We start from the raw sequence: 25,028 nt of genomic DNA on the forward strand, positions 1-25,028 counted from the left end.
GTAAATTTGCTCTCAATACCATTATCTAAATCAGTGACAAAGATATTGAACAGGACTGAACCTAGGACTAGTCTTTGCAGGTCCCCACTTGATATGTCCTTCCAACTTGACTATGAAACACTGATAACTACTCGCTGGGAAGGATTTTCTAACCAGATATGCACGCACCATACAATAGCTCTATCTAAGCTGCATTATGCATTATCCTAGTTTGTTTATAAAGAAGTCGTTCGAGACAGCATCAAAAGCCTTAATACAGTCAAGAAATACCACATCTACCACTTCCTCAAAGCTAATATTTGAATATTGAACCTGATAAAGCTTTCACTTTGATTGGATTTAGGATGACACAATTTCATGTAAGGGCCCACAGAAGCAAAACCACCTCCTTTAGCATATCTTGCAGAATCATCAGCCAGTGAATTTGTGCTCAACTGCTATTTGCCTGAACAGTAATGTTTACTCCAGAATTATGAAAAATGCAATAAAGTTCTGACCATTCTCCCAACCATCCACAAATGATATAATAAGAGGATTTATTTTCTGATTTCCTACTGTTAGAAAAGCTGATGAAAAAGCAAATGGAAACAAGCCATCTCGCAGGAGTTAAACCTACTTTATAGTGTAACTTACCAAAGTCAATGTCAAGTAGTGCAGCATTGGCACCTTCAATAAGAATTTTCTTTGGGGAACCATGAAGAGCTTCATACATAAAATAAACACCATCTCGGACCATTGGTCTTATTTTTTCAGCATATCCCTGAAAGTTTCAATATGTACATTTCACCAAATAATGCTACCAGAATGGCTAGAGCAATGAGCAATATGATAAGCTGTAAAAACTCACAAATAACATACCAACAATTCATTATCATGCCATAGAAAAGATCTGTACTTAGTTACACACACACACACACACACGACTATTACTCTCAAAATGTTGTATACCATTTCTATATTAGTACATCATTACTGCTGAGATACACACTACATCATACTGTAACTGGAACATAATTTAACCAAACTAAGGAATATATGAATGAGACAGAGATGCTGTGTGCAAAAACAGTACTGCAACAGGCCTGGAAGTGTCTTAGATACCTTAGAATTCAGTCACGGGCAGAAGGATGAGAAAAATGACTGCAAGTCTGTATTGCCCAGCTTTCTTTAATAAACATGGTCATTTTATATTGATACATGTTACATTAGAATAAAAACTATATTTTGAACATCTTTTTTATTAAGACTTATTCTTAATACTCCTTACCTGAGAGCATTCTATGATAAAATATAGCTTTTACTGTAATTTCATAGGTTATATGATGCTATCGGTATGTATTTCCTTATTATGATTTATAATTTTTGTAGTTTTACTATTTTTAATAATTTTGATAAGACATAGTTCAGACACGTTTTCAGCTGGATTTATATTTTAACATTTTTCTACTTCGGTTCTTTTTACATCTTTATATATGCAGGTGGTCAGATTAGATGATCATAGTGGTACTTTCTGGCCTTAGAATCTATGACTATATGAATCTTCCCCAGTATTAAATCTTTACCTTTAGTTTTTTCAGTTGCCCTTCTATGTCTATTTCCAATGTGGGAAACATTGACTTGTACTGGTGTGCCAGATTCTTGAACCTGCAAAACATCAAAAACTTGCATATGCACAACCTACAGTAGGTACTGTTTTAAAAATCTTTGGCAACAACTCAGTTGTCACCATCAAATAGGTATGGTAAAAGTTCTCCAGTGAAAATATATACAACTCACATATGAATATAAATATGCCCTTGTTATGTAAACTGACTGGAAGCTGTGAACCACACAAGAAACATCTACTAAAATTTCCCTTCCATCTACTTCCTTAATTTTTTTTATTTGAAGAATTTGCACACCAACTCATACATACTAGTTTAACAATGTCCCCTTACAAAGCCAACTTGTCATCCAACAAGTTGAACTCCTCGATGAACTATTTTAGAATCGTTAATAATTGTACCTTGAAGAAAATTCATCAAAATCTGAAAGGAGGTCACAAATACGAAGGCCTGTTCTTGCAGCTTTGGAAGAATACGTTGGTCCAATTCCTTTCTTTGTTGTTCCAATACTAAGTAAACAAACAAAAAAAGTGTGTCTAAATGTATGTATACAATATTTTATGCTAGTGAATTTTATCAAAACGTTTCTACATTTTAGGGAAATGTTTTGAAATGGAGAAGACTGTTTTATGAATATAGCTCTAATTTTGTATAATGATAGATATTGGAGTAAACACCCTAATTATTGCTACTATGCACTGTGTGCAGAAAAGGCCTCAATCTCTGGGTCTGGCTCAGCTCAGCTCGGTAGAAAGCCCCAAGAGTGTGAGGGATGTGTGTGGAATAAAGGTGCTGGTATATAATTACTTTTTTCCCTCTTGCGCTTGACGCTGCACTTCTTGAAGTCCATCAACTGCCTGATGAAAGTCAAACACTATGCAGCAAAGGAAAACCACAGGAACAAGATGGGACACCAAAGGAGAAAAACGTTTAGAAAACAAAACAAAAAAGACATAGATATCTATAATTTAAGGGCTAAGTGCAAAAGCCTTCCTGATTGCGGAATGTACATTGTTCTCACATGAAGTATTACAAAATATTATGAAAACAATAGTACAGTATATTAGTACAACAATATATTAGGCACTATCAATTCAATTAATATATGATCAGTAAACTTTACTTTTTGCCTATAGCATAAGAAGAAGCAATATTAAATACAAATAATTGCTTTGCAAGGTAAGATTTGAACACATAAGCTGGGCTCTCATTTGCATTTCCTATCAGTCATTTCAGTGCTTTTAATCTTCACTTTGAAAAAATACTTACCAATGTGTGCTCTGTCTGATATGATGAGTCGTTTTTCCCACTCCTTTAAACCTGTCAGAAGGTATATATTAAAAGGCTTAAGATTTGTAATTCTCTGAAGTTGTAAGATTGGACATTTACTTTTAGTTTTCCAGTATCTGTCTTCTCATTCATTTTCTTATTAAATATATTGCAAATCCAGATGTCTAGTTTACTTTAAATTGAATACAAAAAATTTTGGTTAGAACACAATTCCTAAGTCATCATGTTCTCTTAATAAACTGTTTTAATGTCAATTGTTTTCAACTGGACAATACTTTCTGATTATGGTATGGACAAAGATATCGGGTATTTTTTATAATGCCATTACACTGCAGCATACATTCAATGTTGGTTATAATTAAATAAAAAACTATTAACACTACTGTTTAATTTTTTTTCAAACTACTGCTTGTCTATAAAAATGCTTTAATCAAATTTTTTATTTGTTCCCACCAAAACAAAGAATTTGCAATTACAAACATTTCTGCACTGAACCTGGGACACAGAAATCCTTGCTTGATTAAAGTCAATGGATTTTTGCCACTGACTTCAATGGATCCAGGATTTCATCTTATATTTTCTTGCAGCAAATACCTACACCCATGAAACACAGAGACTGTTCTTGAATATTTGTCCATGAGTCTGAAACACTTACACACTGTATTTTGAAAGTCTCAGGCTATGTCTACACTACAGTTTTTTTCATGAAAATGGCTGTTTTTCTGAAAAAACTTCACTTACATCCACACTGCAATCGCGTTCTTTTGACAAAAAATCAAAAGAACAGAGGGGTTTTTCTGACACTGGTAAACCTTTTTCTACAAGGAAAAAAACTTTTTCTGAAAGAGCTCTTTCGGAAAAAGGCGTGTGTGGATGGGGAAGAGGGAGTTCTTTGGAAAGAAGAGGAAAGAGGGAAAAAGCACAGGTGCCCTGGTGGCCACTCCGTCCATAGTAATCACTGCTGAAATGCGAGATAGCGTCCATTCAGTGTGGATGCTATCTGTCAAAAAAGCAGATCGCTTTTTCAATGCACTTTTGCTGTGTGAACACTCTCTTTTGGAAGAAGATTTTTCAGAAGATCTCTACCAGAAAAGCTTCTTCGGAAAGAAGCCTGCAGTCTAGACGTAGCCCCAGAAGGGTAGCTGTGTTAATCTGTAAGTTTAAAAACGAGTAGTCCTGTGGCACCTTACTAACAAAAAATATATGTATAGTAACATGAACTTTCGTGGGCAAAACCCACTTCTTCAAATGAGATGATCTTGAGTGGAGAAAAAAGGGGGCCCCTCAGAATAAGAAGGGAGTGATTTCTAAATTATTTAAAATCTGGAAATTTGTTTTACAGACTATGGTAAGCTGTCAAAAGCTGAGTCTGAAATGTACTTTGATTTAGCTATCATTTAAAAAAGCTTTTTGCCAAGTTACTTAATACAAACCTTTTTTTTCATTTTTTTCAGCTTCTTCAAACAATCCTGGTAAATGTATAACCACCCCATTACCTTTGGGAAAACACAAAAGATTTATTTAAAAAAAAACAGGGATAGAGAATACCCATACTTCAAAATGACTCATGTAAACATATTTTGTACAAAAAAAAACTATTAAAACTTTCCTAGACCTGAAGAATACTCTATGATCATTATTAACTGAACCACTGGAGCCAAATTCACAAGTGGTATAAACAGGTGCAGGTCCATTAAAATGAACAGAATTGTACCTGTTTACATCAAGTCTGAATTCTGGGTTTGATTCAAAGCCAACAGGGCAGCAAAGCCACCTCCCCAGGAGCTAAGCAGGCAAGGGCTGCCCATTCTGCTCCTGAGGAGAAGGCTTTGCTGCCACAGTGTAGCCTCCTCCCCAAGAGCTGGGCCAGCAGGGGCTGACAGCCCCGCTCCTGGGGAGGTTTCCTTGCGGGCTCTACAGTATACAGCTAAGCTTTATAACCCAGAAGGCATTTAAAGTTAATAAAATGAAAATAAAGCTACGCTTTGTACTGCAGAGCTGAGATTTTCAGCAGTAACACGGTTACTTTAATACGCGATTTTTAACACCCCTAACCTTGATTTAAGTTAGGAGAAGAGGAAGCTGCATATCAAATCTGGTGGCCCTAGCTCTTAGAATTTTGGAGGAGGTCTTGAACAAATGGACTCGCAGACAGACACAGACAGGCCACTCTAATATATATCTATATATGAGAGAGAGAGAGAGAGAGATTAAAATGACGCTGAACAAGAAATAACTTGGTGGTACTTATGGCAACCTGGGAATCTGACAGACCAACGGGAAGGTCAATGCTGGCTCCAGGGCTCCGCTCCCAGCTGTCAGGGCACCAGGATTCCATTACCCCAGCTCGCTGTTATTTCCCCGGGAGTAATCCTGCCTGGGAACACCCACAGGGTCACTGATGATGCTGGACCAGCGGTGTGGCTGGACTTGGGAAGTCCAGATTACCGAGGTTCAATTTGCAGAAATAAAAATAAAGCAGCCGAAATCAAAAGAATCTTTACTAACACTCTTTCATGTTTTTGTTCGCTAGTTTTGTAAACCCCTATGATTGCTTTCCGTGCAACATTAACTTTTGAAAAGGACGAGACATTTATCTTACCAATGAACGAAATTGCCTTTGTATTAATTATGCCACTAGGAAAGAGATGAAAATCATATTCCTTCCCATCGACGACGACAGTGTGGCCTGCATTATTCCCACCCTGCAAAAGACAAACATGAACATGATTAAGGACACCATAATGTGTCTCTCCTATTTACCCAAAGATTTGGTAGTTTGATCTTTATTATTTTTGCCCTCATGTCTTGGACAATCTAGTTATATCTCAGAATAGTTTTGAAATAAGAAAACAGGAAATGGCTTTGTTTTGACAGTTCTTGGTCAAACTCTGTTTTGGTTTTTGGATATTTGGACTTGCTCTACAAATGTTTATATGAACATGTTTGTGGCCTGTATGTTGCTCACCAGCTCTTTCCAGTGAAATTATTTGCTATTCGATATTTTCACTGTGTGATTTGTCTCTCGAAACACATTTGATTGAGTGAAAAACTCCAATAGAAAGTCATAGTATGGATAACTCCTCAAACCTAGGACAGTATATGAGAAACTCCTATTTAAGTCACTCTCGTCCTGCAGTTGGAAAATATGGGGGAAATTTTTAAAGATGCCCAAATTACTAAGGAACCTAAGTCTCACTTTCAAAACCTATCTTAGGCAGTTAGAAGGCTAAGTCTCACTGTGAGTGACCCTTCAAAGCTGGCACTAAAATACACAGGGCATTCAAAAATATGAGTAAAGGCCCCGAAATCATGTGACTGATTTTAAAATAATGAGATTGAATAGATAAATAAAAGTTGGGTTCTCTTTTAATTGCCTTCTGGGATTTGAGCCTTTACTGAGCATTCAGATCATATTTGCAAATTTCTCTCTACAACCATGAGGGCTAGAAACTTACTTATTTTAATGAATTCTGAGATTTTCTGGTAACTACATAGCTCTAGAAGTTGGGGTTTTAATACTATTAAGGCTGTTTCCCACTCTCACACTTTGAGTGCAGAAGGTGAGGGCCTGCAAGAAACTTTAAAAATATCTTGCCCCCAAAGAAAATCCCTTTGAGAATCCAGGAAGCCACATTTGGTAATTCCTTCCTGTGAGGTACCCTCAAGCTCTTTTAACTCTCCCTTTGGAAAGAACATAAGAACATAAGAATAGTCATACTGGGTCAGACCATCTAGCTCAGTATTCTGTCTGCTGACAGTGGCCAGTGCCAGGTGCCCCAGAAGGGGTTGACCGAAGTCAATGATCAAGCGATTTGTCTCCTGCCATCCTTCTCTAGCCTTTAACAAACAGATCAGGGGCACCATTCCTTATCCCCTGGCTAATAGCATTTTATGGACCTAACCTCCATGAATTTATCTAGCTCTTTTTTAAACTCTGTTATAGTCCTAGCCTTCACAGCCTTCTCTGGCAAGGAGCTCCACAGGTTGTGCACTGTGTGAAGAAGAACTTTCTTTTACTAGTTTTAAATCTGCTACCCATTAATTTCATTTGGTGTCCTCTAGTTCTTAGTAAATAACTTTTCTTTATTCACCCTCTCCACACCACTCATGATTTAATATACCTCTATCATATCCACCCCCCACAATCTCCTCTTTTCTAAACTGAAAAATCCCAGTCTCTTTAGCCTCTCCTCATATGGGACCCGTTCCAAACCCCTAATCATTTTAGTTGCTCTTTTCTGAACCTTTTCTAATGCCAAAATATCTTTTTTGCGGTGAGCAGACCACATCTGTATTCAATATTCAAGTTAGTTTTATATAGGGGCAGTAAGATATTCTTTGTCTTATTTTCTATCCCTTTTTTAATAATTCCTAGATCTTGAAAACTTTCTCTTAGTAGCATGGCTGTGCAGTCTTAGGCATGTTCACACAGAACTTCCTAGGACACAGGAATCAGATCATGGTTTTAAAAGGGTGATTTTTTTAACCACCAAAAACAAAAACAACACTTGGTGAAACATTACTTGGTTACTAAGTGTTACAGAGCAACTGCGAAAAGGATTGCTTCCCCAGGGTTAAGTTTGGAAAGTTATTGTTTAAGAGGGTAGGTAGTTACACATGCTCAGGATAGAGAAGTTCCACAGACCCAGAAATGTTCCCTGTTCTACTCACATATCTGTAGTTTCAAGACTTAGTTTAAACACTACACTACTTTTTTGGAAAAAGGTACGCAAATTGCACTCTGCAATTTGCGTACCTTTTTCTGATTGTTTTTTGGAAGAGGCTTTTCCGAAATTTGGCCTGACTACACGGGGCCAAATTTCAGAAAACCCTCCTCTTTCAGAAGAGCCCTTCTTCCTCGTGAAAAGAGGTTTACAGGGCCTCCAAAAAAGCACATCTGCTCTTCTGCAAAAAAATGTCAGAAGAGCAGATGTGTTCCCTGGATGCGGCAGAGTTTTTCCAGGATATTTTATGTTAACGAACTTTTATGTATTATTAGTGTGTGTGTGTGTGTGTGTGTGTGTGTGTAATGTTACTTATTTTCATTTGTACGTTATGTGGTATTTCAATAAATTCCAGTCCATAGGTTCCTCTAACTTTTTTTAATAGTCCTGTGCTGCTCTAAAATCATACCTTCTTCATTCTAAAACTTGTCCCTTTTCAGTCATGTGGTCTAAATTTAATGCAGCCTGAGATGCATGTCATATTCTGAAAACAGAGTTTAGTGTATAGGGGAAGTTGTTTTAAGTGAGGATAGATCTACACTGTGGTACCTATAACAGTAGAGCTATGCCAAGATAGCCCACAAGGATAAACTCAGTCTACACCAACAGAAAGAGTTCTTCTGCTGGTACAAGAATGCCATATCCCTAAACAATGTTAGCTATTTTTACACAAGTCTTCTTTCATCATATCTGAGGCCTGGTCTACACTAGGAAATTAGGCCAGTAGAGCTATGGTGCTGAAGGGTGAGAGTTAAACCAACCTAATCCCTAGGGGTATGTCTACACTTGCACCTAATTTCGAAATAGGGATGCAAATGAAGACATTCAAAATTGCAAATGAAGCTGAGATTTAAATATCCTGCACTTCATTTGCATATTCACATTATGGCCCTATTTCGAAATAGCGCTATTTCAAAATAACAGATGCTATTAAGACACGGTTATTTCGAAAGAAAGCCCTTCTCTCAAAATAACTGGTAAAGCTCATTGTATGAGGAATAAGGGTTATTTCGAGAGAAGGGCTCTCTCTCAAAATAACCACATCTCAACAGCGTCTGTTATTTCAAAATAGCGCCATAATGCAAATATGCAAATGAAGCACAGAATATTTAAATCTCAGCTTCATTTGCAATTTCGAATGTCTTCATTTGCATCCCTATTTCAAAATAGGGTGCAAGTGTAGACATACCCTGGGTATAGACAATGTCACATCAATGGGAGAACCTCTCATCTGGGTAGATGGCATCCTCACAGCAGCACTACAGCAGTGTAGTGTGCCACTGCAGTGTTTTAAGTGTAGACAAGCCTTCAATCAAAGGTGCGATTTTTCATACTTCCATCCAATGGAGCTGGGCTGACATTTTTAAGTTTAGATCAGTTTAATTTTCTCATCTTAAATAAGGACATTTTTGCATTATATTAGATGCTTAACAGTCTCTCCATGGTAAGGATCCTATTAAAGGCATGGATATATAGGTACACAGATTTTTAAAAAATATTCAGCACCCAGTATTCTAGTGCCTAGGCTACAAAGGACACAGTATAAGAAATCTCTTAGGTTACCTCATAAAATATGCTGCCATCTTCAAATAGGAAATTTTATTTAAAACTTTTCCACCTTTAAAGTTTAGGCCTCCCTGTGAAGGTATGGGAGGGTCATATACAGGTAGCTTGTGGGGTAGAATGGAAAGATACCTTGGTGCATGCAATGAGCTTGTCTTACAGAAGCCATAATGTGGACAATGCCCTCATTTTGTGTATATTTTTAAACTGTAAGATCCTGAAATAAGAACAAAATGTTTTCATCGCCTAAAGCCTAATGAGCTAATCATGAGCATGAATAAATAGGCACACACAGAGCTCAAGATGAGAGCAAAGCTTCTGGCCTCGGAAAGAATATGTAAAATATTTCTTAAGTTAATATCCTTTACTGCAGCTCTGTATTTTATACTTTGTACTAGTACGATTAAATACCTCTTCGTTGTAAACAGAGGCCCTCTTTGCCTAGGACAAAATACCAAAACTGGGCTGTAGAAGATGGGAAGAAGGCAACATATTCAAAGTTTGCTACAGCCCATTCACTCAAAATCCTACATAGAACAGGCATCCTCGTGAAAATGAGCAGAGCACCAGAACCGAGGAATTAAGACCAGAACGGCATAAAATGTCTGCTCTTCTTTAGCCCTTCTCTTTTGCAGAAGTGTAGTGATGTTCCTGTGGGGAGTAACATGATCCCTGTAACATGAATGCTGCTTTTTTGATAACTTTTACAAATAGCCAGTCACACAATAAATGAAACAAAACAGATGTCACTGGACAAATTTGCAGCTGTTTTCTTCTTATATTTGGATAATACATTTAGTAGAGTTCATAAAGGATATTTAAAAAATTAGGCTTCTTTTAGTAGCTTTGGTAACTTTAAACCTGACCTCATCCTGTATTTATAATCCAGGTGGTCCTGACATGATCTCGCTGGTACCCAAAGGAGAGGCTTAAGTTTAAAATAGCTGTCACCATGTTGTTTTAAATTCTATAATGATATGATGTACCTTATACATATTTATTGCTGCTATGAAGATATGACTTGGGATAAATATCACCACAAACACTAGAATTGCTAAGGAAATTAAATTTACATGTTTATAGCGTGCAATTCCTTAAATGAAGATTAAATTCTTTACAGGGTATAGCTCTAAAAAACAAGTGCTAACAGAAGATGGCACCTTCTCCTTCATGGATTTTAATAGTATTGTAAGCCTGCTGTGTATATCAGCTAGGTGACAGTGCAGGCCACTTCCTCTCTTCTATTCGCTTTCACAGACTGTTATCAAGGTGTATGACAAGGTTGACAAAGGAATCTCTGAGGGTTGGTATCTCCATGAGCTAGCTCACCCTGCATCTCTTCGTGTGATCTCCCCTGGAATTGATAGAGCTGGGTTACTTCATTTGTATTGGTGCCGAACTGCAAAATTGGGTGGTGGTGGAGACAGGCAGCCTCTGTTCTGGCCTTAGCTTTTGCAGGGCTTCTTCCACCAAACAGGCATGGTGGTGTCATAAAAAAATAGAAAAGACGGCCTGTAGGAAAGTGTCACAGTTTGACCATGTTGTGCTCTGTTCCATTAGGGTGAAGCCCACTGTAGGCAGAGAAGAAACAGCCGGCAATATTGGTTGAGAAAACCCCTAAATTATTGGTATCACCATTAAAATAGTCTGGGGGGGATACCGTTGACTCAGGAATGCTGTTACAGCATGTGCCTGTAGTAGTGTTCTCATCCCATAATAAGGCAACCTGCTCTCACAGTATCTGGTGCTTAGTGTCATAATGTGCCAGTTGAGTCCATAACATGGCATTTTCATCAAGTATCTGGGTGGTCTGTACTTGCATCATTTGGTTCTCACACAAGCACACCCCAACATGTGGAGTTCTTCCTGTAGGCTGTCACTCCATTCAGATGCGTCTAAGGTCCCTTGGTTGGAGCATAGTGAGAAAGGGGCAATCCAGCACCTCCATACCTCACAGGGACAGATTTTTCCACAGGTTTAGGATGGTCCATGCAAACCACTAAGATCCTGGATGAAGGAAGGCAGGATTAGTAGCAGTAGTCTTGGATCCTGGAACTGAAGCCAAGGGCCACATCCAGTACCAATGTCAAGAGTTAAGATGGGACCAAACTAGAATCAGGCTGAGGGTAAATAACAGATCTCAGGATTTGTGTTGGGATTCCAGGTGTCAATCAGGAGGCAGAATCTAAGACAAAGCCAAGATCAATACCAGGAGATCAGGAACAGCTAGTAAAGATACATATTGTTACACAAAGACTTCTTGATATGCTCCATGGGCTTATATAGGGACAAGGAGCCAATAAGGGGTGGCTAAAACTACTGTCAATCAGCCCCCTTGAGGTAGAACTTCCTTTTGTATTAAAACTTCTGTGGATTGAGAATTACAGGGAGTAGCCAGGTCAGTGTGGGTGTGGTGGGTTCAGATCCTGCTAATCCTTACATATCAATTCCAGTCTTTCCCCTAGATCATTTTATCTGTTAACATTTCAACATTCACTTGATAACATTTGATATACTTTATCTTTATATGTTGTTCACAAACCCTTCTGACAATGAGTTTGTAAACTGCTGAGCCACAACTGAGAAATAATGAGAGTTTTGGGGATTTATATTATCTATTTCAATTACAACACTTTCCCTTCATCACTAATCTCTCTGTTTACCCATGCCTGACATTTTCTTTACTGTAAAGAAGAGAGAATTCCTAACTGAAAAATAATCTGATTTAGAATCAGGTGATTTCTCTACAATTGTCCTGTATATCTGGAGAATAACTAATAATCATAGAATCACAGAACACTAGAACTGGAAGGGACTCAAGAGGTCATCAAGTCCAGTCCCCTGCTCTCATGGCAGGACCAAGCACTGTCTAGATCATCCCTGATAGATGTCTATCCAACCTGCTTTTAGATATCTCCAGGGATGGAGATTCCACCCTCCTCCCTCCCCCAAGGCAATTTATTCCAGTGTTTAACCACCCTAACAGGCAGGAAGTTTTTCCTAACGTACAACCTAAACCTTCCTTACTGCAATTTAAGCCCACTGCTTCTTCTCCTATCCTCAGAGGCCAAGGAGAACAATTTTTCTCCCTCCTCTTTGTAACATCCTTTTAGATACAGGCAGTCCCCGGGTTACGTACAAGATAGGGACTGTAGGTTTGTTCTTAAGTTGAATTTGTATGTAAGTCGGAACTGGTACATATTGTAGAGGAAACTCTAGCCAAACATTTCTCCAGAGCTCAGTTTTATTCTCCCGCACCTCACTTCCCTCAGTCCTTTATTCTCAAGCTGAGGTGTCTGCTGAGAAAAGCCGCTCCGCGTCTCCCTGGTCTGCTGGGGGGAAGCAGCTAGTGTGGGGTTGCCTCACCCTGTTTGTAAGTAGGGATCTGATGTAAGTCGGATCCATGTAACCCGGGGACTGCCTGTACTTAAAAACAACTATCATGTCCCCTCTTAATCTTCTCTTTTCTAAACTAAATAACCTGTAAATAAAGGCTGAAAGAATTGGGCTTATGTTTTCTAGACTGTTAATTTTTATTGCTCTTCTCTGGACTCTCTCCAGTTTCTCCACATCTTTCTTGAAATGTGGTGCCCAAAACTGGACACAATACACCAAGTGAGGCCTAATCAGCGCAGAATAGAGCAGGAGAATCACTTCTTGTGCCTTGTTCACAGCACTCCTACTAATGCATCCCAGAATCATGTTTGCTTTTTTGGCAACAGTGTCACACTGTTGACTCGTATTTAGCTTGTGGACCATTATGATCCCAAGATCCCTTTCTGCAGTACTCCTTCCTAGGCAGTCACTTCCCATTCAGTATATGTGAAACCTCCTAAGTGGAGTACTTTGCATTTGTCATTATTAAACTTCATCAGACCATTTCTCTAGTTTGTCCAGATCATTTTGAATTATGACCCTATCCTCCAAAGCACTTGCAACCCCTCCCAGCTTGGTATCATCTGCAAATTTATTAAGCGTACTCTCTATACCAATATCTAAATCCTTGATGAAGATATTGAACAGAACCGATCCCGAAACAGACTCCTGTGGCACTCTAATTGTTATACCCTTCCAGCAGGACTCTGAACCATTAATAACTACTCTGAGAATGGTTCTCCAGCCAGTTATGCACCCACCTTACAGGAGCCCCACTTAGGTTGTATTTGCCTAGTTTATTGATAAGGAGGTCGTTGGAGACCATATCAAATGCTTTACTAAAATGCCATGTCCACCACTTCTCCCTTACCCACAAGACTTGTTATCTTAGCAAAGAAAGCTGATTGGTTTGACATGATTTGTTCTTTACAAATCCATGCTGGCTGTTATCTATCACCTTATTATCTTCCAGATGTTTGCAGATGAAGTCTTTAAATACTTGCTCCATTATTTTCCCTGGCACGGAAGTTAAACTGACAGGTCTATAGGTTCCTGGGTTGTTCTTATTTCCCTTTTTGTAAATGGGCGCTATATTTGCCCTTTTCCAGTTTTCTGGTATCTCTCCTGACTTCTATGACTTTTCAAAGATGATAGCTAAAGGCTCATATACGTCCTCTATGAGCTCCTTGAGCATTCTAGGATGCATTTCATCAGGCCCTGGTGACTTGCAGATATCTAAATTTTCTAAGTAATTTTTAACTAATTTTTTTATTTTAACTTCTAAACCTATCCCATTTCCACTACCACTCACTATGCTATGCATCCTGTTACCATCAATCTTTTTGATGAAAGACAAAACAAAGAAGTCATTAAGCACCTCTGCCATTTCCAGGTTTCATGTTACTGTTTCTCCCTTTTCACTAAGCAATGGGCTTCCCCTGTCCTTGGACTTCCTCTTGCTTCTAATATAATTTCTAGAATGTCTTCTTGTTACCCTTTATGTCTCTAGCTAAATTTAACTCATTTTGTGCCTTAGACTTTCTAATCTTGCCCCTGCATACTTGTGATATTTGTTTATATTCCTGCTTTGTAATTTCACCTAGTTTCACTTTTTACACAACTCCTTTTTGATTTTTAGATCATGTAAGATCTCCTGGTGGTCTCTTGCCATACTTTCTATGGGTATGTCTATACAGTACATCAAAGCTATTTCAGGATACCTGTGGTATCCCAAAATAGTTACCTCATGTCTTCACAAGCCACCCATTATTTCAAAATATTTTTCGAAATAACGGGCGCACTGTTTCAGCATCCCAGTAACCCTCATTCCACAAGGGTTAAGGGGTTCTTGAAATAGTCTATTTCAAAATAAACTCAAAATAAGTACTCAATTTGCATAGCACAAATTGTGTATCTTATTTTGAGTTTAGAGTGCAGTGTAAACATAGCTTACCTTTCCTACACAGTGGAATAGTTTGCTTTTGGGCCCTGGATAATGTCCCTTTGAAAAACTACCAACTTTCTTCAGTTGTTTTTCCTCTCAGGGTGCCTCTACACTACACCCTTAGCTTGAAATAAGATATGCAATTGAGCATTTTATTTCGATTATTTTTCAAAATAGGCTATTTCGAAATTTGGTGCATCTACACAGCACCAAATTTTGAAATAACACACTATTTTGAGACATCCCTTAACTATCATGCAACAAGGTTTACAGGGATGCCAAAATAATGCATCAGCTATATTTTGCGATAGCAAACGCATTCAAAGGACGCAGGGTAGCTATTCTGGGATACCTCTGGTATCCCAAAATAGCATTGCAGGGTAGACATACCCTTAGTCTTGCTTCCCTTGCTGGGACCTTACCTACCAGCTGAGTTTATTAAAATCTGCTTTCCTGAAATCCATTGTCTCTATTTTGCTGTTCTTCCTTCTACCATTCTTTAGAATCATGAACTCTATGATTTCATGATCACTTTCACCCAAGCTGTCTTCCACTTGGAAATTTTCAACCAGTTCCTCCGTATTTGTTAAAATCAAATCTAGCTTTCCCCCAGTAGCTCTCTCAACATTATGAAATAAAAAAATTATCTCCAATACTTTCCAAAAATGTATTAGATAATCTGTGCCCTGCCGTATTAGTTTCCCAATGTATGTCTAGATAGTTGAAGTCCCCCATCACCACCAAATCCTGTGCTTTGGATGATTGTTAGTTTTTTTTTTTTTTTAAAAAAGCCTCCTTTATGACACCACCCTTGTTTTTTATCCCTTTTAACCTAATCCGGAGACTCTCACAAGTCTGTCTACTACAACCATCTCTACGTCAGTCCGTGTGTGTACATTTTTAATATACAAGGCAACACCTCCCCCCTTTTTTCCCTGCCTATTCTTCCTGAGCAAGATGTACCCTTCTATACCAATATTCCAATTATGTGTATTATCCAACCAGGTCTCTGTGATACTGTCATAGTTGTGTTTATTTATTGGCACTTCAAGTTCTTCCTGTTTATTTCCCATACTTCTTGCATTTGTATATAGGCATCTAAGATACTGATTTGATTTTGCCCCCCAGTTCTGCCTGGTCCCTCCTTGACCTCTGCTATTATAACCCATGCTCCCTCCCATTTCCAACCCACCTCTCAGGTCTCAATGTTTTTCCACTTACCTGTGGGCTCTGGTCACCTGCCCCCGTTAAACCTAGTTTAAAGCCCTCCTCACTAGGTTAGCCAGTGTGAATCCAAATACTTTCTTCCCCTTCCTCGAAAGGTTAACACCAAGACTACTTAGCAGTCCTTCTTGGAACAGCATCCCGTGGTCAAGGAAGCCAAAGCCCTCCTGGCAAAACCATCTTCGCAGCCAGGCATTCACCTTCAGGATGCACCTGTCTGTGCCTGGGCCCCTACCTTTGACAGGAAGGACTAAAGAGAATACCACCTGTGCTCCAAACTCCTTCACCCGTACTCCCAGAGCCTTGTAGTCACTCTTGATCTGCTCAAGTACTTGCCCGGTGGTGGAAGATTTTTTGTAACCTACAGATTTTTGGAAACTTTTCCCCATTGCTTATGGAACTGGGCTCAGTCTTACAGCAGCCACCTTTCCTACCCTGGAGTTCCATCTCCACTTCTCACTCCTGAAGGAATTCCGACATTAGCTGCCAGGTTGCAGCTATTTTTCAGGAATCTTTTAAGAGTCCTTGCTTCCAGACATCCAGAAGTTAGAAGTGTCATTGATCTCAAAGTATACTGGCTGGCATGGATGGGAAAGGAATAGCAGGCTCAAATAGAGGAGTGAATCTTATCACCTTCTTGAGCTAGTCACTATTGTTGAATCAATTTTATACGTCATTGGGTATGTCTACACTACAAGGAAGATCAAAGCTGTCACTGTCAAACTTTCAGGGTTTGAATTAGCCAGTCTAGTGAAGACACACTAATTCAAATGGAGAAGGACACTCCGGCCGATGCCAGTAGTTCCGCTTCCTCGAGGAATAAGGGAAATCAAAGGGAGAGCATTCTGCCTTTGACTTCCTACAGTATGGACAGCGCCAAAAGTCAAGTTAAGGCACTTCAGCTACACAATTAATGTAGCTGAAGTTGCATATCTTAATTCAACCTTATTCCGTAGCGTAGACATACCCTTTGAGTCTGAAATGAGATGCATAAACTTTTATTACAGTACCAATGTACTGCTATGAAATCTGTGCCACAAGTGCCATTATATTTAATTATTTTAAAAGATGAACATGAGAAGGATTTATCAGCAATATAGGCTCTTTTATCATGAAAACGCATATCTCCTCTACATAAAAAACGTTGGTGAAATTGTTTGTCAACATTTTTTTCTTCAAGTTATTTTGGGGTTATGGAAGGTCAGGTTTGGATCTGAAAAAATTGTTTAGTTGCTAAAATTTGAAAACAGTAAACAATTTTAAGTTTTGGGCAACTGAAAACTAAACAACCATTTTCAGTTTTTCAAAATACCTAAATTAGAAAATGATAATTCTGAGAAACTTATTTGACAAAATAAAAGAAATATTTTTTGGTTGGAAAAAATGTCAGCTAGCAAATTTTGACAGCTCCAATGGCATGTTATGCATCACAGCTGGAATTTTCAAATATTTTCACAGCGTGAAAACACATTTAAACATTTTATTGATGCAAATTATAAGAAAAATGTACGTAGTACACAGGTTGAGAAAAAGAGCTTCTGTACATCTGGATGTCATGCTTGGATTAGCTACAAATATAAGTTTTGCTTAAAGGTAATACAATACTTATAGTATATAATCAGCAATAATTGAGATTTAAGTGTGAAAGTTCGTTAATATCCAAACGAGACTGGTAATCAAGTATTCAGGTACACCACTCATGGAAAGTTTTACAAAGAACTGATGATGGGAAGCAAATAAATCAATGAGTGGAGACTGTCACTCAGTAAGTCAGATTTAGGGTAGACTATCTGTTAGAAAATACAATCCACCGGGGAAGTATCTGAGTTTCTTTCCTGGCTGCACCTCTCATCTCTTCTGGCATTGCCAATGTTTGGTTATGTGTTCTATTTAGATGTCCCTCAACCATCTCATGGACTCAAGACACCATGAACTGCCACATTAGCTAAGCATAGCAATGACAGACTCCAAATTCTCTCAGCACTCTTTCATTGCTAGAGTCCAATGCACCCAAGGCTCCAACGATCAGCAGCGTGTAAGTTTGGATCTCATAGCCTCTAGTTCTCAGAGTATCAGCTGGAGGGGCATATTTCTCCAGCTTGCAAGATCAGGCAAGTTGGGAAAGTTGAAAGTCGGGGTCCTGTTTTCAAAGAGCTCTTTGGCATCCCTCATGATAATCTTCTTCCTGTCCTCAGTGGATGATGTCCATTCACAGTTGGCTGTCTGTCCCAGGAGTTCACAGTGATCTACCCCCGTGGTGATAGGTTATTCTCACCAGGCGATTGTGGATGGCGTTGCATCACAGCTTCCAGACTTCGGAGCAGGGCTTGCAGTTACACAGGATGTGGGTGAGCATTTTGTTGGCATAGCCCCACACAATGGGGCTTATCCCGCTTTTTCTCATATCAATTCCTATAGCTCCATTCAATGGAACACAGTTGAGCTGCAGCCAGTGGATGAACCTCCAGTCTGCAAACTGGGTGAAGCTGTTGCAGGTGAGGAAGTGATTGCTGGCATCCCACCTGCAGGTCAGCTTGAAGGCCTAGCCCTGGTCCAGCTTCCGTTTCATGTTTTTGACATAGTGGCAGTAGAGGGAATCCTTCAGGACCCTCTCCAGCTTGGCTCTGTCTGTCCGGGTGATGATAATGCTCCACCAGGAGTTGTGTGGAGCATTCCAGAGTGAACCAAAGTCTCCCATATCTGCCAAATTTGCCCTCCAAGGAGCCACTCAGGTAGGTGGCAACACCTTGCTTGGAGGGGGTCCAAGCAATTTCCTTCCTGGCAGCATCCCTCATGGCGTCCACCTTTTTGAGAGGTAGCCTCAAACTATGAGAAAATTTCTCACAAACTTCTTTCTATCCAGGATGATGCCAACTACATCACTCATCATTCATGATCATGCAACATCCACGACAACTCTGTGTAAAATGGATAGTAGGTGAAAAGTATCAGAATGTATTGTTAGCTTCCTTGAATTCAGCCTCGCTCCTGAAAACAAGAAAAAGAGCCAGAACCATGTTACTAATCAGCTCACTGCTGACCACAAAGATATTCTCCGTAAAAAATAGTTTTTTCCACCATGGCATTACAAAACCTGTTGTTCTTAACATGACTGCAGAGTAATGGTTCTCAACCAGAGGTACATGTACCTTTGGGGGTACTCAGAGGTCTTCCTGGGGTGCATCAACTTTTAAATATTAGCCTAAGTTTTACAACAGACTACATAAAAAACACTAGCTAAGGCTATGTCTACATGTGACAGACTGCTGGCTAAGCCAAAGCTCTGCCACTGTAGCATGGCTAAAGAGGCTGATGGCAAACAGCTGAGCAAGCCCAGGCCTGAAGGGCTATTAGAAACAGCTGTGGGCTTCATGAGCAGAGGGCTATATAAGGCAGCGGAAAGAAGCTGGGGGCAAGGAGCCAGGGGTGGCTGAGTGTGTGCTTGTGCCCAGGCAGATGGAAGAGCTGGCTGAATTGACTATAAGCTTTGTACATAGAAGGTGGTGGGAACTAACAATAAAAGCGTGAGTGACTGCACCAAAATGCTCTTTGGCTGATTTGTGGACCACAAGGTGCCCTAGATCCAGGGACCTGAGTGAAGACCCTGCCACACTACACTACAGATTTTTTGGAAAAACAGCGATTTTTCTGAAAAAACTTCACTTATGTCCACACTGCAATTGTGTTCTTTTTTTTGGGGGGGGGGGGGTATTCAAACAGAGTGGTTTTTCCTGACATTGGTAAACTTCTTTCTATGAGGAAGTCTTTTTCCAAAAGAGGAAGAGGGAGTTCTTTTGAAGGAAGAGGAAAAAGCACAGGTGCCCTGGGCCACTCCATCCATAGTAATTGCATCTTAAATGTGAGATAGCATCAATGCTGAATGGACGCTATCTGTCAAAAAAGCAGATGTGCTTTGGCAGTGCAGATGCTCTCTTTTGGAAGAAGTTTTTTTCTGGAAGAGATTGTCTGAAAACTTCTTCTGAAAGAAGCCTGCAGTCTAGATGTAGCCTAAGTCAGTACAAACTGAAATCTAACACAATGACTTTAGACTGAAATTTAACTACAGTATTTATATTTGTCCCTATGCATGTAATTATAAAATAATTCAGACTCTGGGTGCTCTGTGGCTGGAGCATCCGGAGAGAAATATTAGTGTGTGCAGAGCACTCACCTATAGCCAAGCTCCCCATTCTGTGTCCCTCTCGAGCCCTGCACCTCTCACCCAGTGGTGGCCCCACTCCTCCTACACTCTCCCAGCACTTCCAAAGCAGTGAAAATTAATTGTAGTTAAAGTTCTTAAACTTACCAGTACATAAAATGCAATTTTGTGCATGCTTCTTTGGGTTTGCATATACAATAAGATTTGCCCAAATATCTGGAAGGCATTTTAATTAAGGGAAATTGAAAACATGTCCCCTAGAATTGTCAATGATTATAGCTAGGTAGCAATCTCTCATGAAGCAAAAAATTGCTGAACTAAAACTAGAAGAGACTTATTTGCAGTATTCTGCAAACTATAGGGATAAAATCCTGGCACAACCAACTTCAATGGAAGGTTTGTTACTTCAATTGGGTCAGAATTTAATACTAAAAATTCATTGTTTTTAGCTCTTCTTACTGTAAAAGTGAGATTTTCAGGAAGTATGCATAAATAAACACACCTGAAACAACATGACCAAAAGCTTGGGACTTAATTCATTTGAAATCTAATATTGCAAAGAGCCATAATTGCAGAATCCAGCTGGCCAATGCACAATCTAATTTTTCTACCAGGATGACTGTAGATTTCCCTTGTGGATATGGAAAAGCAATACCCTGGATGTTCTGCAACTGACCTTCAAAGTTCCTGACTGCCTGCTATCCACTTTTTATTTAGTCCTTGTAACTTCCACTTTAGTTCTCCTGGCTGAGACCTGTATCTGTCACAGATCTGAACTGATAAATCCATACAATAAAAATCCTTATATGTTTGATAAAAATCCAGTTGGAATCCAGGCAATGTATTTGTTAAATTGTTATTTTGAAAGTGATCCTGAACTCACAAATTTGGCCCCAAATTTAAATTATATTAAATAGAATGGAAAATATTTTACAAACCTTAGACAAGAAAATATGTTCTCAGGACATGGATTTAACTACAGCAGAATCAACTGTTTTAAAAGAACTAAACATTCCTCTGCAATCATGAGTGTAGTGGCTTTTTTATTGGCAGGGATGGGGGCTAAAGTTATTCAGCAATAGCTATTGAATATCACTTTAATGAGAGTTTTGTGCCGTAATTAAAATTGACCAAATTTAGTTGAGATAAATTAACTTCTGTTCCAAATTGTTTCCTGTATTTACTGATGCAATCCTGAACAACCTAAGTCTCAGTTGTCTACACCCAGAGCCTGCAAACCAAACGTTACCGTTCTAAGAACTTGGGCCCTGACTCTGCAAACACATGTATAACTTTTCTGCTATAAGCAATCCTTACTGAATTCTCATAAGTACACACATGCTTATATGTTTACAAGACTGGCTCCTTGAATGTGAAACTGACTATAAACAACAGTGAAAAAGATTTCCTTGATTTTCATTGCCAATGCCTAGACATATGCAAATAAAGAAACAAAATAGTCAAAACTAAACAGGATTTTTAACATTCTTTCCATTTTAATTATCTATAGTGTTACTAGTAAACTATGATTTATTTACAATATATGATTAAGTTGACATCTTTTTAAAATGTTATCTAAATGACAAGTTTGTAATACAGATTAACATTTTGAATATTTTATTCAGAAAAGAGACCACTCTGAAGTGAAAGCACATTAGCTGTTATTTCTACTTTTCTGCCACTCAACTATATTTTATTTTTTCCTTCCAAAATGATTAGTCTTCCTTGAACTACCACCCATTAAGGCTCAAATCTTCCAGACACACATACAATATGCTTAATTATTTTACCATCTGTGGTGGTACTATTCACAGTAGTAAAATTAAGCACATGCTTACGAGTTTGCAGGATTGGGGCCTAAAAGTGTCTGTCCAGATCCACTCTTAAGCTTTTCAAGCCAATTCCCTGCCCCACTTTCCTAAAGTGGTTCTAAAAGCATGGCATACACTGTTGCCTATAAAATTTTAGAGAAAACTGTGCAGTAAACTTAAGGATAGTCAGATGAATGCATGTTCATTAATCTTCATCTGTAGGTAAAGCCTCCCAATGTGATTCAAGATCCAGGAGCTTACCATGCCAACTGAAAATACATTAGTCACTTTCTTAATATGTAACTTGTGACAAAGTTTATTTACTTAACCACAAGGACATTTCCTAATTAAATATGTTATCTCAGTTTGAAGAATATCAGAGTTTTCACTGCTTGCCCTCATGCATTTTTAAAACAAACTTTTCATAGAACCTGTTAAGTGATCTGAACTTGTATGAATACAATCAGAATACAATTTATATAACTATTTATAAGAGACACAATTGGGTGACATAATATTTTTATTAAACCAACTTCTATTGGAAAGAGACTAGCTTTCCATCTATACAGAGCTTGTTCCTTAGATAACAAGCATTAAAATCTATATTTAGATAAGCACTTTCATGATTCATGCTTAGATTTTCTTTTTTTTTTTAAGAAATTAAGATTATGTATATTGGATACAATTCTTTAATTTATGCTAAATAATACTCTGTGTGTTCAGCTTCTTTGAAATATATTCTATTTAGTATTCAGACCAAATGAGAAATGAATAAGCACAGCAGCATAAGAAGTTCTACCACCACACACAAATATTTCAAGCAGCTACTTCCTTTCTCTATTTTCAATATCTATGTTCTATTTCAAATAGCAGTTTCAAGCAGCTCTGTAGAGAACAAGACCTGTCCATCCAAAATACATTTTGGCAAAACAGAAGAAAACACCTAAGATTTTAGTGACCAATCTTTGAAGTTGTTAGTAATTTCTTGTAATATTACTCCAGTTATTTTATTCTGTAAAGAGATATTAGGTGCAAGTGGTCAGCTGAGTAGAAATGGCTGCTAGCCCTACACCAGCAGTAAGGAACCTTTTTTGGGTTGGGGGCCACTGACCCACAGAAAAATACATGTTGGGTTCGGGCCACACTCAAGTGAGACAAAAAACCCTCTAATTGATGTGGTCCCTGACAGAGACATTCACCATATTCTCCTTCTAAACCAGAGCCTAGGGGGTCCCAGCCTAGATTTTGTGTGCTCTGTCCTCGTGATAGGGCAGCAGGGGAAGGGGGATGGGTTGGAGGGCCAACGCAAACTCCCCAGATCCAGGCAAGCAGGGGCTGCACTCAGCCCCCTGGCCTGAAGTTCCCCACCCCTTTCCTAAACAAAAGATTTTGGGGCTTGATACATGTAATTATAGATATGAGCCTGCAGAATCTAGATGTATGAATTTTGTAAAGGGGCAGACATCCATAATCATGAGGACACAGTGCAAGGAGGGGAGAGGTCAAGCCACCAGGAAATTCTAGCAGCTCTAGTCCTCTGGTCACCTTCAGCAACTTTTTCTCCAAGAGGCAGTCATCTGACACTTGCTTCATGTATCCCCACCCCCAACTGATGGGCTGCTGTCAGAGGGCAGCAGACGCCTTGCTCAGACACAGCCCATGCCTGTCTGAACCTCCGGATCTTGTGTCTCTTATCATGAAGGGTCAGCTATTTATATTTATAGTACAGGGCTTTTTCTTTTCCAGTGACATTTCAATCTGCAACCAGAGGAGGGGGGCGATTCCCAGCCGTGTCTAGGGGAAGAATCACATCTCTTCTCCTGGAACACAAGGGCAACAAGGGAGAGAAAGTAAAACAGGGAAGGAGATGTGGGGGAAGGATGAGAGAGAAAAAAGTGTGAGCTGTAAAAAGCCAGGGAGAGATGTGGAGAAAGAGAGATGGCAGAATGAAATTGTAGAGACAGATGGTAAAGCGAGATCTCAGAGAGAAGGTCAATGCTTCTCAGGCTGTGGTGTGCAGACCACCGGAGGTCCCCACCAGCTCCATTCATGGACAGTTCCCTCTAAGGTGCATGCCCAGGCAACTGCACACCAGGGAATGAAGGGCCCTCTACCTAATTTGTGGAGCAGAGGAGGCACCTTGCCACTAACAAGGTGCCTGGATTCCAGAGAAGATGCAAGGCGAGGTGGTGACCTTGGGAAAGGGGGGGGAGGGAATAAGGGCAGGTGGGAGGGGTCAGTGAGGTGGGGAAAACAGCAGGTAGGAGGGGAGCAATGGGGTAAGAAGAGGGGGGTGAAGGGAATTCGGAAGGTGCAGACCTGCAGTGGCAAGAGCAAGAGGCAACTTTCCCCAGCTCCCGGGCTGCGGCTGCCCGAGGGTGAGGGCCTCCTTCCCTGCCCCATGTGCTGGAGACCCCCTGGATTAGGCAGAAATCGGACAGACACACAAGCGGAGCGAGAAAGGGGGCGGGCAGCGGAGCATTAGGCAGGCGCCCGAGGAGGAAGGAAAAGGCAGAGGGCAGGGCAGCGCGGAGAGAACGGGGAAGCGGGGGGAGAGGCAATCAGGGGAGGGCACGATCGGGGAAAGCAGGGAGCCACAGGGCCGGGCTGCCAGCAGCCTGCGTGCTGCCGCCCCGGCCCCCGCCGCCCGGCACCCACCTGGCACCGGCAGACGATATCCGCCTCGGTGGCCAGCAGGTCAACCACCTTGCCTTTGCCTTCGTCTCCCCACTGCGCCCCCAGCACCACGGTCACGCGGCTGCCGCCCGGCTCGCTGCGCGCCCGCTTCAGCCCCCCGCCGGGGAGCGTGGCGCGGCCGTTGGAAGCCCGGCTGGCGGCCATGGGGCCTGCCTGGCTCGCTCAGCGCCGCGCGGAGCCGCGCGCTGCCCCCTATAGCCGGCCCGAGTCCGCCCCGCGCGGCGCGCTGACGTGCGGGCCGCTGAGAGGGGGGCGGGGGAAGGAGCCGGCTCCAGCCGGAGCGGCACGGGGCACACACACGGGGTTGTCACTGGGCGCGCGCACACGCACTCACTCCCGCCTGAGGCACCAGGGGCTGTGCCACGGCGCGCGCACACACACACATGCGCACCAGGGGGTATCACTGGACATACTCTCGGGCTAGGCTGAGGCACATGTGGTTGTGTCACTGAGGGGGAAGGCAGATGGAAAAGCACAGAACATGTGAACAGCCTCAATACATAAAGTTCTGCAGGACTATGTAGCACTTTAAAGACTAACAAGATGGTTTATTAGATGACGAGCTTTCGTGGGCCAGACCCACTTCCTCAGATCAAAAGTGGGTCTGGCCCACGAAAGCTCATCATCTAATAA

At 40.4% G+C, this 25,028-nt stretch overlaps 1 protein-coding gene across 1 annotated transcript in view; it reads right to left on the reverse strand.

Moving 5' to 3' along the window:
* ADSS1 (adenylosuccinate synthase 1) overlaps positions 1-24,620 on the reverse strand; it is a 40,047-nt gene extending 15,427 nt beyond the window's left edge. The window contains exons 1-8 of the mRNA XM_006132418.5: positions 24,357-24,620; positions 5,497-5,599; positions 4,328-4,390; positions 2,874-2,924; positions 2,412-2,478; positions 2,006-2,113; positions 1,563-1,644; positions 634-760 (exon numbers count right to left, since the gene is read on the reverse strand). Of these exons, the coding sequence (XP_006132480.1) occupies positions 634-760; positions 1,563-1,644; positions 2,006-2,113; positions 2,412-2,478; positions 2,874-2,924; positions 4,328-4,390; positions 5,497-5,599; positions 24,357-24,539 (784 nt within the window). The 5' untranslated portion in view covers positions 24,540-24,620. The remainder of the gene's footprint in view (positions 1-633; positions 761-1,562; positions 1,645-2,005; positions 2,114-2,411; positions 2,479-2,873; positions 2,925-4,327; positions 4,391-5,496; positions 5,600-24,356) is intronic.
* Between the last annotated feature and the right edge of the window lie 408 nt (positions 24,621-25,028).

Source organism: Pelodiscus sinensis, chromosome 5, assembly GCF_052426305.1.
Source record: "Pelodiscus sinensis isolate ZL-2025 chromosome 5, ASM5242630v1, whole genome shotgun sequence".
Classification (NCBI taxonomy): Eukaryota; Metazoa; Chordata; order Testudines; family Trionychidae; genus Pelodiscus; species Pelodiscus sinensis.